Consider the following 14,314-nt stretch of genomic DNA (forward strand, 5'->3'; position numbering starts at 1 on the left):
TTTATAAACCTTATCAATTCCTTGTTTTCAGGATTTGCACTCAATAAATGGCTTTCGTCACCCTCGGGTGTCGGCCAGCACGTGCCTATTCTGGTATTCGGGGAAATATCGGGATCGGGGCGTGTCATTCTTAGTATACACCTTACATTTTCTATATGCACCCCGCATTTTATATACACCCCACATTTCTCAAATCTTATAAAGCTTTTAATTTGGACAAATAATGCCGACTAAAATTTTGACAAAAGATATCACTTGGGATTTAAAGCATATGTGGGTTGTTTTCAATTTCACCATTAAAACCTATGTCGTCTGTTTTTAATATTTTGTGGTAATTTTAGGTGTTTAATTCTTCATGCAATCCCTATGATCCCTAAAAGATGAATACAAACATAGAAGCTTGAATAACGCATCAAAAGCAAGATTGAATAATTATTGATGTCGTCAAAATCACTAAAACAATAAATAATATGAAGTCTTATCTCATGTGAAGCTTTCGAAACATCGATTTTGTTTCATTCGTCAAAAATAATTTTTCTCAATCAATATGTTTGTAGTTTCATTGGTTAGAGTTTTGTTCAACAATGGAGGGTCGGAGGTGTTTTGATAGTTGATGAAGATAAATAATATGTTAAAAGTGATTTGGGGTGTATATAGATTTTTTTATTTTATTTTTTAAACCTTATAAGGTCAAAATTTCCATTGCATAGTAAGATAAATAAGTTATTTAATATTAAATTTTAATGTGAGGTGCATTCAATATTTTGTGGGGTGCTAATATAAAAAGCCGTATTGGAATATGGACTCATATTTTATAAAAAAAAAAGGAAAATGAAAAAAAAAATGGTAGTTCACGCATGCAATTGCAATGAATTGGTACATTTGATTACTATAATATGAGTACATTTGGTTTTATAGTATATTTTATTCCTTGGTACATTTAGTATTTAACCATATCAAAATTTAATACGTTTATTTTCAAATGTACCATAACTTTAATCATACGTTTTTTTTGTATTTATACCTAAAATTTATTAAAAAAAATTAAAGAAGTTTTCGTGGAAAAGTATTAGTGAGACTGAAATATGCTCTCCTAAGGTCTTCATTTTGAGGACCTATGAGGCCCAAATGTATATTAGTCACAATATTACATTAGTTTAGGTCCATAGGTTTAAAATATTTGACTACATTTAGGCCTTACAGGTTCTCAAAATGAGAACCTTAATAAGACTAATTCTAACCCCATAACAAAAATAAACGTATTTAATTATCTCTTCATTTTATTTTGTTTTGTTGAAAATGAGGGATTAGTTAAATTAATTAATACTAACAGAGAATGACACGAATTAAAAATTCTAAATTGTAGGCAATTAGTTGCTAGTTTGTTTAATTGAATATATATTAAATAAATAAAAAAAGCTGAGGTGACAATTGATCAAAGTATCTAATCAAATTTTAAAAATGGAAAGATGTATAGTATAAAAAAAAAGGTGTAGTGAATTCTAATTTCCTCATTTATGTTTTTGATAAAAGAAGAAAAATGAATTTCATTAATGATAAACCTTTTTTTTTTTCTTTTCCAAATTAACGATATGATATTACTAAATGTATACAAATTAAGAAGAAATTTATTCGAACTTGGTTCTAAAAAAAAGCACACCGCTCTAATCAACTTAGCGACACACACTTGCAGACTTTGAAAGTTAGTTTTTATGGAAAAGCACTTTAAAATGTTTATTTCCTTGTACAAATAACAAATTTAGATCACAACAAATGACCGTATGAGATTTGAGTGCTTGACTACTTCTACTCAAGCACTATGTATAGGCCCAATTTTCGACTGGATTAGATCGAAAACACATGTTTTCATTTCAATCTAAAATGTTTCAGAAATGAATATCAATTCCAATTTCACAAATGAAATATTGAAATTTCGTAACTTCATTCTGAATTCAGAACCTTCGAAATCAGATTAATTATAGGAGTTGTATACCTCCATATCCATGGACACCATATCTATTAGGGGTGCAACTAAGGCAGGTTGGGCGGGTTGGAAGTTCAATACAATCCTAACCCAATTTTTATAATTCGGGCTTGGGTTCGGGTTGAGTTTCATTCAGGTTCATTTGGGCTTGGGTTTAATTGGGTTAGAGTTTACTTGGGTTGGGTTCGTGTTGCCCAACTTTTTTATGTTTAATCTTGTGACAACTTAGTTTCCAAGAATTCCTAAAAAAAATTAAGCCAAATAGCTTCAAAGCTAGCTAACTTTAATTTCATAAATCAATCTACTATAAAGCTTTAGGGTTTAGAAACTACGAATATGAGTTGACTAATCAAAGTCTCTTATTCCCTAAAAGCTTAAGTAATTATAAAAGGGTAATTTATTAAAAAAAAATATTAGAAAGGGCGTTGGTTTTTGGACTTGGCTCATTTGGGTGTAGTAGGAGCATTAATTGATATGGGTTACAATCTGGTTAGATTGGGTTTGGTTAGTCGGGTTTGGTTGGGTTTGGAATGGACAGGCAAATGATTAATCCAACTAAACCCAATCAATGAACGGATTGAAATTGGGCTGGGTTTGGACGGGTTATAACTAAAAAAACCCACTTGTTCGGGTTTAAAGTCACATTGACGGGTTCGGATTGGTCCAACCCAAGTTGCACCCATAATATATATTGAACCAATTTTAAGCCGAAAAGTTTCAAAATATTACGTCTGATTCAAAAGTTCCTATCCAAGTTGTATCTGGAAATGTACACTTTCAAAAATCTAAAACATGGGAGATGGAACCTTTTGATGTAGTGGATAAAATTGGATAAACAGACTAAATCAGCATATGCTCAATTTGAGAGCATGTTCCAAAAGGGCCTAACGAATTTCTAACTGGAATTAGAAGATCTCTATCTCTTTTAATTGATTCATTTATCCCATTGTAGTATTTAAGAAAATGGACTCATCTGAAAACACTTTAAGATGATCATCTCAGGGCTATTGAGAATGAATGAACTAAGATGGTTTATTTCTTAATCTTTCTGACTTATTCCTACGGAACCAAGGTAAAAAAGATTGGTAAAAATAAATCATTCACTGGTGGTGGGTGGTTGAAGGCTAGGGACGAGTCAGAAAACCTAATAGTTCCTCCCTAGCGCAAGGAAGTTTCAATTTATGCTCCTACCTACAATATGGATATACCAAGAAAGATGTAAGGTCTAATGAGGATATTATGAAGTATTTACTCATGGATGGGGCAAGCTCTTCTATTCTGGTTCATGGCTTGTCTTGACTATATAATGTTAATGCAGGATCCTTTTCGCCCCTAGAAACAATGCAGACCCAAGAGGAGGCCCAGGTAAAGCCCAAAGAGAGAAGAGTAGGCCAAGGCTAAGTGTTAGGCATGTTGTGGTAGGCTTAGTGATAGGCATATGTGCTATGCTGAGTGTTAAGCATGTTGTGCTAGGATGGTGCTAGGCGGAGACCGCAACCATGGTGCTAATCAAACGTGCTAGGCAAAAATGCTAGGTAAAGGTGCTAGGCATGCAGAGTGCTCCATGGATAACTAGTTCCTCGAGTCCTTTACAGATGACCACTACATGAAAGCACGTTAATCAAGACTAGATATTTATTAGACTAGATATTTGTTAGTCTAGATATTAATTAACTGGATGGGAGGATGCCATGTCACTTCTATTTGAGACCAACCACTAGGAAGGTGGGGTTTGCCTATACAAAGAGGCCCTTAGAGTAAGTCACTCCTAAAAAAATGCGCTAGCACTCAGCCTATTTAATCTACTCAATGAACAGTAATAGATCAAATGCATCTCCACCCCTAACAAAAAATAGCCTAGTTAATTTTATTAAATATTATTAATTTTTATTATAAAATAATAATAAAAATATTTTTAATGTTCATCACCGGATTTCCAACTCCACCATCAAAATTCCACCACCATACACACTTCCCAAAATCTTAGATAAACCCAGTTGAATTCAACCCCAAATTTCCCAAACCCCTCTCCACGTTTTCATTTTTTTCACCCAAAAATCCATGTTTCGATCGTAATTTTCCCTCGTTTCCTTCGTTTTCCTTAATTTTCCCGAAAAATTCCTCACGCCCCCAATGGCCACAGCGCTCAGATCCAGCCCTCTAGAGACATGGCGTTGTTTGCTATCTCCCAATTCAGGTACTTCATCTTCAACTACATGCACACTAGCTGGGTGGCCAGCTCTCACTATGCCCACCGCACCAAAAGCGACGACTTGTTCATGAACACTCCCTACCACTTCACTTCCTTTAAGCTGGTGTTGCTTAGCGGCAACTTTGTTGAAAAGGGTTCGCAAAATTTCAATCTCCGGTGTTGTTGTGGCGACTGAGTTCGGGTGCTTGGTGGTGAACGCCCCCACATCCAACAATGTTGTGAAAGCCGAGCACAGGATTGCTCACGTCAGATGGCCCCGCTGTTGGGTATGTCGATTCTGGGTTGGTCTCTTGCCTGGCTTGGGCTGGGTGCCAGCCTATTAGGCTGGGGGCCAGCCTATTTTGGGTGCTGGGTGCCGGGCAATCCACTCCCGATGGACTTGCTCTTATGTAAAGAAAGGGGGTTGGACCCTTCCATCTGGGGAGGACTCCTAAGTTGACTCGGTCATAACACAAATATTTATATATAGACTAAGGTGGATGTAGTCCAATTTTGAGAGGTGAACCACATATATCGTGTATCATTTATTTCATACCTTACAATTTTGAGCGTTTAACATATAATTCATGAGATTTTTCTATTCATTCGACAATAATGATTTAAAAGGATCCCCTTTTTTTTTATTTTATGCTTTTGTTTTCACTAGCATTTTTTATTTACATTAGGAAATTAAAGTATTAATTTAATTGATGTTAACCCACGGTTTTATTTTATACATTCTATAGAGTTTCAGCATTTCTGACAAGAACAAAAGTTTCAGACTTGATACGGGACGACTTATGTTGTTGCTAAAGCAATAACCATACTCCATAATCTATATAATATTTCGAAGAACTTGCATTAACAAGACATAAAAATGGACATTTAAGCTGTTCGGGCAAACACCGAGAATTATAAGATACATGGGGTGTTATGTTTGTTTGGTCATTTGTTTAGCAAGCCCGACAGAAGACAGCAAACAACTGGAGTTTGCCCGATAAATATCACCACAACTGTATATACATTAAACAGAACTGCTATTGTAAGTTAGGGTTGAACCCTACTACTCTGAGTTGGTCTTAACCGAAGCTGCAGCAACAGTCGAGACCATGGAGTCCACGCCACAGATGTTTCGGCCCCTGCAGATTTTGTAGAATCCACTCTCTCCCCAGTTCTCTCCCCATGAGTTCTTAATAATCCAGTATGGCTTCTCCTTCAATCTGATGGGAGAATACCCAGCTGCACCATAACCTACGAGTAACACTCCGTGATCCAACCGCTTTGAGCATATGTAGGGGCATGACACTCCACCAACATATGTTTGCATGAACACCGCATTAATAGCCACTGCATTCGAGCAATGTAAAATTATTAGCACCAGCCAATCCTATTAGAGCTTATACCACATTTGAGAAGAAGCAACGCTCTCAAGGGAGATACAAATAACAAATAATTTTTTTAACAGAAACAAAGGAAGAATCAAAATCACATATTTTTAAAGGTAATTACCAGCAAGAGGGCCATTTTTGACAAGGTTTGCAGCAATTTGGTCTTCATCAAGGGAGATGACGCTGAAATTGGAAACTGATGCAGCAATTTTGCTCTTGTCAAATTTGCAGGTTCCACGATCAGTACCAGTGTATGGATAATCCTCTTCCTTCATTAGTCCACCAGCTTTGAGTGTGTACTCAAAGGCACTGTTCATGAGTCCACCGTTGCACCCGGAGTCACATGAACCTGCCTCCTCTGGATCACACTGCACAATGTTCAGAAAGAACGCGTAAGAAACAGCAAATCAAGGGAAACACCATTTTGTAGGAGTCATCATAGAATGACTGCAAAAGTCGAGCAGTTCTATTGCTAAAAAAGAACTTGATAACACCATTCGACATGCATTGCTAATGTATTATCAAAGATTAACAACTGAATTGCAACACACTTAGAATGAAAATGGCGCTTCATGAGTGGCAGCGCAAACATGTCATCGGCGCTCATTAAAAACAAGAACCAATTCTGTTCCAAATCTTTCTACACAACAAGCAAATAACAATCACTTAACCTTTTATATAACCAGAACCCGGCATCAATTCTGATTTACTAATTAACATCCGTAACCACACCCTATACAAAACAGCAGATATAACAATCACAACACACAGACCATTTCTCCTGCAACTTATAAACTATGTCCACGATTTTCACTAATTCCTTACAAGTTCCGACCATTTCCATTTTCCTTTTGACATGTCTGGAGAATTAGGAACATGTAAACACAGAGGGTAATGTTATAAATGCAAGCAAAAAGTTCAAGTTTGTGTCTTTCAGCACTGACAGACAAACACAGACAAAGACAAAGTAGAAATTGAGGAAGATAACTATTTATCCTCGTCCAGATTACATGTGGGCATCACCACATACACACATCATTTGAACAAAACAATTGTAACAAACATTCTGAGACAACTGCCAATCAAATTAAACAATTCAACCAATCCAAATCCCCAAAATATATACAAATCAACAAAACCAGAAAAGAGCAAGAAAAGGTCAAACCTCATGATCGCAATCGACAAGCTGCTGCTCGCTGAGGCTCACAAGCTCTCCAGTTGCTAGAAAGTGTGCACCTTCCAACGCTCCTGTAGTACTGAAACTCCAGCAGGATCCGCACGAACCCTAATTTCCAAAAAAAAAACCCCTAAATTTCCCAATCAATAAACAAATACCTTATAATTAAATTACCAAAAAATTACTATTTTTGGAAATTAAATCAATAAAATACCTGATTTTTCACGGCGGTGACAGCTCCATGCTCTCTCCAATCAAAATCCTCAGGCAGATTCTCTGTCGGGAGAATCGGAGCCTCGGTTGCGTCGGTGGGCAGCTTCAACCCTCTGAGACCGAGTTGACTTTTCCGGAACTCGGCGGGTGTCATATCGGAGAACCGAGTCACGCCGTGCTGAGCCGACGGGTCGAGACGCTGGTGGCGCGCGGCGCGGCGGAGGTTGGCCTTGAACACGTCGAACCTGTAGTCGTGCTCCTCCTTGCTGGCGTACGATTTGCCGTATTTGTGCTTGAAGAGCGAGAAGTGGTGCTCGGCTCCGAGAGCGTCGTGGTGGTGGTGGTGGTACTCATCGCCGCCGTCCACCACTTGCCTGATCAGAGGATCTGCACCATCCGATTGCGCACGCGAGACGATCAGGAGAGAGAAGGTGACGAGGAGAGAGAGAATGCGTTCCATTGTTGAACAGCAGAGGCTGATTGGTAGCTCTGAGCCTCAAGAGTTTGGTTTGCATTATAAAGTCGACGAAGACCTCGGAGGGGTTTAATCCTGTACTTTTGGGTTTAGGTTCAAATATATCACAGCCTTTAAAAAGTTCATTGCGGTTAAATCGACGGTTTTGATGTGCGGCAATTGATCAATTGTAGGAGTGCGGTGTAGGAGATACTTTTGGGGGGCGTTTGCTTACGGGAGTGGGTAATGTGCGGGCGAATCGGAAGGAGGCACGTGGCGAGGGTGGAGTGTTGGAGTGGAAGGGTAGTTGGATAATGTCATTGCTTGTTCGGTTTTGAAATTTGATTGGAAGGATGGATATTGTGTTTGCTTTGTTTTGTTTTCTTGTTGGCGAAAATAACAAGAAACATATTAAGGCAAAGATGTGTAATCGAATTAGAATTTAGGAAGATTTCAAAAGAATTTTTTAGTGGTAAATTTGATAGGATTTATATAATTTAAATGGACTTTTGACGATGGAGTTTTTTTTTTTTGGTGAATTTTGATGTATTTCCATAGACTTTTTTGTTATGCATTCAAATAAATTTTTTATGCAAGTGACCATTTACTGCAATAGTGGAAATATGTTGAGTTCTTACATGAAGGTGAGGGTTCAAACCTCGTTGGCGACTAATCTAACAAAATTTATAGTTTGACAAAAAAAAATCTTATATTTTAAGGACAAACCCGTCTTAAAAATTATTATCTATTTTACAGTTTTGTGAAAACAATTTCAAAGGCATTTTAGTCATTTTAAATTTAAAGTTGGTGTTTGGAGGTGGTTTATAATAAATAATACAACTTGATTTCATGAGCACGTAGGCAGAAACGACGTTTAATTCGAAGTAAGAACAAAGAATTTAGAAGTGTTTTTAAGTTGCAAGGCATTTTGGTCTTTTTGACCAAGATTTAATATAAATAGAAAGTTTACTTCAAAAATCAGAAAACTGTTGTAAAATCGACGATAGGTGCAGTGGATTAAATGAAACAAGACACAAAATTTACGAGGTTCCTCTACAGTCAGTGTGACTGGAGTACGTCCTCGGGGCAGTAGTAGTGCTTTCATTATAATTTGGAATAATAGGAATACAAAGATAACTCTCTCTATTATCTCCTCTCCTCTCTCTCTCTCTTTTCTCTCTTCCTCTCTTCCTTCCTATCTCTCCCGTGAGTCTCTCACTTCTCTCTTAGTTTTGTTGTGTTCCATAAGACTTGCTTTTATAGAAGCAAGTCACAAGCAACATAGTGAAAAGCAAATTAGTGGCTAGCCATCTAGTCACCTTTACAACACCCCCCATTGGATAACCACAAGTCTTCAATTGACTCGTTAAAATCTTGATCTGTTTTGAATGCTCCCCCTGATGAATATCACCCCCTGATTTCAAATCATTAGGCTGATTGTTGATCATCTTGCTTCAGTCTCTTAGCGAGAAGAGTTGCCAAAATAAATGATTTACTTGTTGTTAACTTTCTACAAGCCTGTTCTTAAACTGGGTTGGAGGGCCTTCTGCTAGACTTACTCCAAAGGTCTGAATTTACTCATTTTATCTGGAGCGGAATTTGATTCAAGGGTGGTGGACACTTGATCTTGAATCGGACTTGTGATTTCTTAAAGGGCTTCGAGGTTTGATCTTGAATGAAAGTGGACCATGAGGAGATTAAAGTGGCAAGTGATCTTCGGTTTTGTCGGGGATGAATCAGCACGTGTTTATTGCGTTTGTCTCCACATACTTCAATGTATTATTTTCACTTACCTTACTTGCTATCCTTGTTTAAGTAGTATTTTCCCTGGTTTTCCCCCATGCGTGTGTGGCATATTCTCCTGCAGTATTTGCCCTCTGATGCAGGAGTGGAATGCAACCCTTGCACTTGGATGGTTCATCACTTCTTGGTGACTGGAGACCCAGTTCCAACAACAGTTGAAGATGGCTACACGAGAGCAATACTAGGTAAGCAATCAAGAAAGGTTCCAGGCAGTCGGTTCCTTACCAGGAGTTTGAGTGGAGGTTCCGACATATTGCTTTCTTTATCCTTGTCTTTGCAAGTAAGAACACGGATAAAGGAAAGGACATAGAGATTGCATGATATGAGATACTCTTGCTTTCATCCCTGAAGATATGAGATACTCTTGCTCTGGTGTGACTTGTTTTGAAGAGGTATTATTGGAGAGGAAGAAAACTGAGTATTTCGAGATGCTTTGTTGAAGATGTATTCTCAGAGATGAGGAAGAGTTAGGTATTCTTGCAGGTCTGCCTTGTTATGAAGAACAGATATCGACATATATAGAGATTTTTCAATAGCAAGTAGTGGTGATGTGCCTTTACTCTTGTCAGCAACTGTGGTGTAATTAGAACAGTAAGATTTACAACTTTGTCAGAGATCTTTGACAAAGTTGCACGCGATTTGACAAAGTTGCATGCGATATAAAAAAAAGCTGAGATTGTGTTTGAAAAATGCCAACGAACTTTATTCAGGAAAATCTGGCTTTTGAAATTAGGATAGCGGTGCCTCTTCGATCTCTAAACAAGTGGCTCTGTTGCCTCTTCTTTTATAGAGACATAAATTGTGTTCAAGAGTATGCTCAGAAAGTTGCTGCCTGTAGAAATTTCTTCCTTCTTGCACTTCTGAAATTTTACTTGACCTCTTTTTTCCTTCATCATTTCTGAAAATGACTTGCCCATCTAACATTTGCTTAGATTTGAGTCTTAGGAGTGATACAGACGAGCAGCGTCAGGATAATATATGGCGCCCATCCTTCTTATCTTCTAATGGTCCTCTTACGGTTGGGACTCTGTGATGAAGAATAACGTAACCGCTACTGTGGTAGCTAGGAATCTTCTCACTCCAAAGGATAACATGATCATTTCAAAACGGTCTGATGAGTCGGCCGTTCAAGACTTTTTAACTCTCATTGTTCAGTGTGCGGGCTCTGTATTCAATATGGGCCAACGCCTACTTGCTCAAACTCGCCAAGTTGAATCATTGATGGCTGAGGTGGCAAGTCTTAAACAAGAGATCAAAGGGCTTAAGCACGAGAATAGAGTGTTACACGTGCTTGCAAATAATTACTCAACGAGCATGAAAAGAAAGCTCCATCAGCTGCAAGAATCCGAAAGTCGGATTCAAAGTGATCACCAGAGGTTTGTTGCTAGATTTCAAAAGCAACTGATGCCTTCCCCTTCTGGTGTTTTGCCAAGTACCAGGGTGCCACATGATCAATCTCCAGTGCCTCCCTCTTCTGGGATACTTCCGAGTACTGAGGCTTCACATGAGAAACCTTTGTGAAGGCTCCATCATGTTTGTTTGTTTTAACTCATGTGTACGCACATATCTGTAATTTCTCGGAGATATTAATAGATAAGCTTTATTTCATTCAGTTGTGCCAAATACAACAAAGCATATACTTCACTAAGATGTGGTACTTCTAGACCAAACATTAATTTATCTTTACCCTCACGAAGATAAATGATCATTCTTAGTGTCTACATCATTTGAGTATTCAACTCATAATCTTCAATCCATATGGTTCTTTAATATCATAAACATCATGGATAAGATTCGTATTGGTAGATTGTTCGATCTGCAGCTCGATACAATATTTCTCTCAACAATTTATAATCTTTCTTGACTTTTCAGGAGTCTCAATTTAATAGCATCAACTTCTTGCAAGAGATTTTAGTATGTTGGAACAATATCATCATGATAGTACTCACTAAGGCAATTTACATAATCCATTGGTATTGAATACATATTTTATGCTTTACCCTTCCGGGGTTTACTTCAAGCAATTTGAATCATTCAAGGATTTTCTACACTTCATGATACATTTTCCTTTGGAATTTATACAGAGCAATTTGCTCCCATGTATACTTGAGGGATTTACTTATGGAGATATGATGTGGGCAACTCACAACCCTTCGTATATAATTCTCCATTCATATGAACTTGTTTACAAGAGTATAAGTTCAGGTTTCAATACCTTGTGTCATATCATGTAAGTGTATTTCACTATATTACAAATGCCCAATGTAACCTCCTTAGTTAAACATCTTTTGGCTATTTGTATTATATTCAAGTATATAGGTCCATTTTTCTACGTTCTTACAAAATTGTAATGGAATTGCCTTTCTCCATTTTGGCCAATAAATTTTGTTGACGAAAAAGAACGGGACTCAATATCAACATAGCTCATTGATGAATTTAGTAGCTACTTATAAAAACCAAAATTACCATTGGTTATCATCAATCTATGATCCCATATTCTCATGTGCATACGCATGCATACAAGCTTTTTATTTCTTTGGATATCTATTGCCTCTTCAAGGGTATTACACTATCTCTTCTAGGATAGTCGTAATTTAGAGAATGCGGATCATAACCTCTTCTTGAGAGTTATAGAGCTTGGATTTTAATCTCCACTTCCTGGAGTTGAGTCATTGGAACCTATACGTTTATCATGCTTCATGCATGAGACATCAATATTCCCATGTCCGCGGATCGTCCTTTCTGGGACGTGTATCCATGCGGTGACTGTCATGCTTCTGGCATGCAACAGTTATGCTTCGGGAATACAATAGTTTAGTAGTGCCATATTCTTCTTCTTTCGAATGAATGAACCTTTTGTGTCTAAGGGTCTGCCACACCTCAGGCGTGCAACAGATAAATCATTTACTGCATCATAATTTTGTCCAATAGGGACATCAATTCTTGTAGGCACATTTGCAGCAAGTATATCACTTTCGTTGCATCATTCAATTATTCTTACTTCATTTTCTCATTGATTGCTTCGTGAATCATAAGACAAATTCTCTTTGTTCTTCTGGAATGGTTTTTTCTCATCATTATTCTGGAATGATATTTTCTTATCGTTATTTTGGAATGATATTTTCTCCCCCTAACGGCGGGAAAATTGTCTTATCAAAATGACATTCCGCAAACCATGAGGTAAACATATCCCTAGTCAAGGGTTCTAAATATTGAATGATAGATGGTGATCAACATCAATGCCCAATCAGCGATGATGCCTTATTTCAGTACGTTGTGGTAGTGCAATAGGCATATAGATAACACAACAAAAAACTCGTAAATGTGTAATGTTTGGCTGGTGCCTAAATACGAGTTGTATTGAGAAATATCGATGGTTGGCAACTGGTCTCAACCAGACTTAATAGTGAATTATGTAAAATGACATGTCCTCATGTCAAAACTGGCAATTTCGTTTTCATGAGTAGAGCGCGGGTAATCAATTTCATCCTCTTAATAAATACTTCTGCTAAACCATTTTGAGTATGGACATAAGGAACTTTTGGTCCTTATTAAATAGTCTGTAGACTGAGACTCTTATGTCCTTTATTACAATTAAGTTGAGGCACTGCGGCATTTCAAACTTACGGTACTCATCAAGGAATTTCATGTCCTGATCTTCAGGATCAAGGGACTTCATACCTGATCTTTTTGGGTGATGAAACTTCCAATCATTTTATATGATGAGGATCAAGAAACTTCAGGTTTTGATCTGATCAAGGAAGTTTGGGCCCTATATATACTTATCGTAACAAAAGCTAAGTACAATAAATAAATTAAAGCAATAGGTGGTAAATCCAGCCATAGTAAATAAATTGCATTTAAGTAAATAAATCTTGTGACAAGGGCTTTAATTCAGCATCATTCACATAAATCAAAACTTAAAGCAGTAGGCTGTAAAACCGTCCATGGTAAATAAATTGCTTTAAAGTAAATAGAACTTATGAAAGGATTTTGAACCAACACCATTCACATAAATCAAAACTTAAAGCAGTAGGCGGTAAAACCATCCATGATAAATAAATTGCTTTAAAGTAAATAGAACTTGTGAAAGGATTTTAAACCAACACCATTCGCATAAATCAAAACTTAAAGCAGTAGGCGGTAAAACCGTCCGTGATAAATAAATTGCTTTAAAGTAAATAGAACTTGTGAAAGTGCTTTAAGCCAACACCATTCACATAAATAACAATAACATGAAATATATATATTTTTCTTTTCAGAATGGTGGTTCCAGAAATCTTTAGAGAAATGTTGTGGGTACTTTGTGTATTATTTCCCTCATAATCCTATTCACACACATGCGCACACCCAATATTAATAAAGATCACATGCACCATTCAAAGCCTTTTGGCTTTTTCCCCTTTTTGTTTTATTATATTCCTCCCTTCACTTCTGTCGGGGCACCCATCCAAATTGTGCTTATTTTATTTTTTTTTTCTTTTCAGAATGGTGCAGATGCATCATTAGAAATCTTTGTCCAAAAATTCCACTTTTCCAATTCTTTTTCTCACGGTGCTTGAAACACCATTCCATAATCCCTCCTTCCTTTTTCTTATTTGTCTGTCTGTACGAGTCTCAAACCCAGGGCCATCTGGGTTGTTGTGGAGGTCACACAGAGCCAATTCAATCTTATAAGGCAACCAGAGACTAACGTTGTTCTTGCATGACCCAGAGAGCATGGCGTCGCAAAGCAATAACTTCCCTATAGGGACATATATGACAGCGGAGTTGATGGAGGTACAAGAGAGGGAGGCCTATGTGGAGTCAGTCTTGCCATCACCATCTCAGACAACCGAGTATTCATGGAGTTCTTGAGATCCATAAAAAACGACGCGATCTGGGTTTCTAAGTCTGATGAGATTCTTCTGGATCTCTGGAAACTAGTTGTCAAGTACGAGTTTTCTCATCTCGTGACGACTTCAGGTCGTTGCAAATTTCAATTATCACTGGAATTTGGTGAGGCGCTTCAGGCGCAGTGGGAGAGACAGAAAATGGACATACCTTTTATTATGTGATATATTGGCTAGCAGAGGTGAGAGGTAGGTAATGCTTCACCGGATTT

At 37.5% G+C, this 14,314-nt stretch overlaps 1 protein-coding gene across 1 annotated transcript; it reads right to left on the reverse strand.

The window, feature by feature from the left end:
• Positions 1-4,993: 4,993 nt before the first annotated feature.
• Positions 4,994-7,737, reverse strand: LOC103445116 (cysteine protease RD19A). Its single transcript, XM_008384095.4, has 4 exons — positions 6,955-7,737; positions 6,729-6,848; positions 5,685-5,931; positions 4,994-5,522 (listed from the first exon to the last, which is right to left on the reverse strand). Exons 1-4 carry the CDS (start codon positions 7,411-7,413, stop codon positions 5,239-5,241), a joined length of 1,110 nt encoding a protein of 369 aa, XP_008382317.3. The 5' UTR covers positions 7,414-7,737; the 3' UTR covers positions 4,994-5,238.
• Between the last annotated feature and the right edge of the window lie 6,577 nt (positions 7,738-14,314).

Source organism: Malus domestica, chromosome 05, assembly GCF_042453785.1.
Source record: "Malus domestica chromosome 05, GDT2T_hap1".
Lineage (NCBI taxonomy): Eukaryota > Viridiplantae > Streptophyta > Magnoliopsida > Rosales > Rosaceae > Malus > Malus domestica.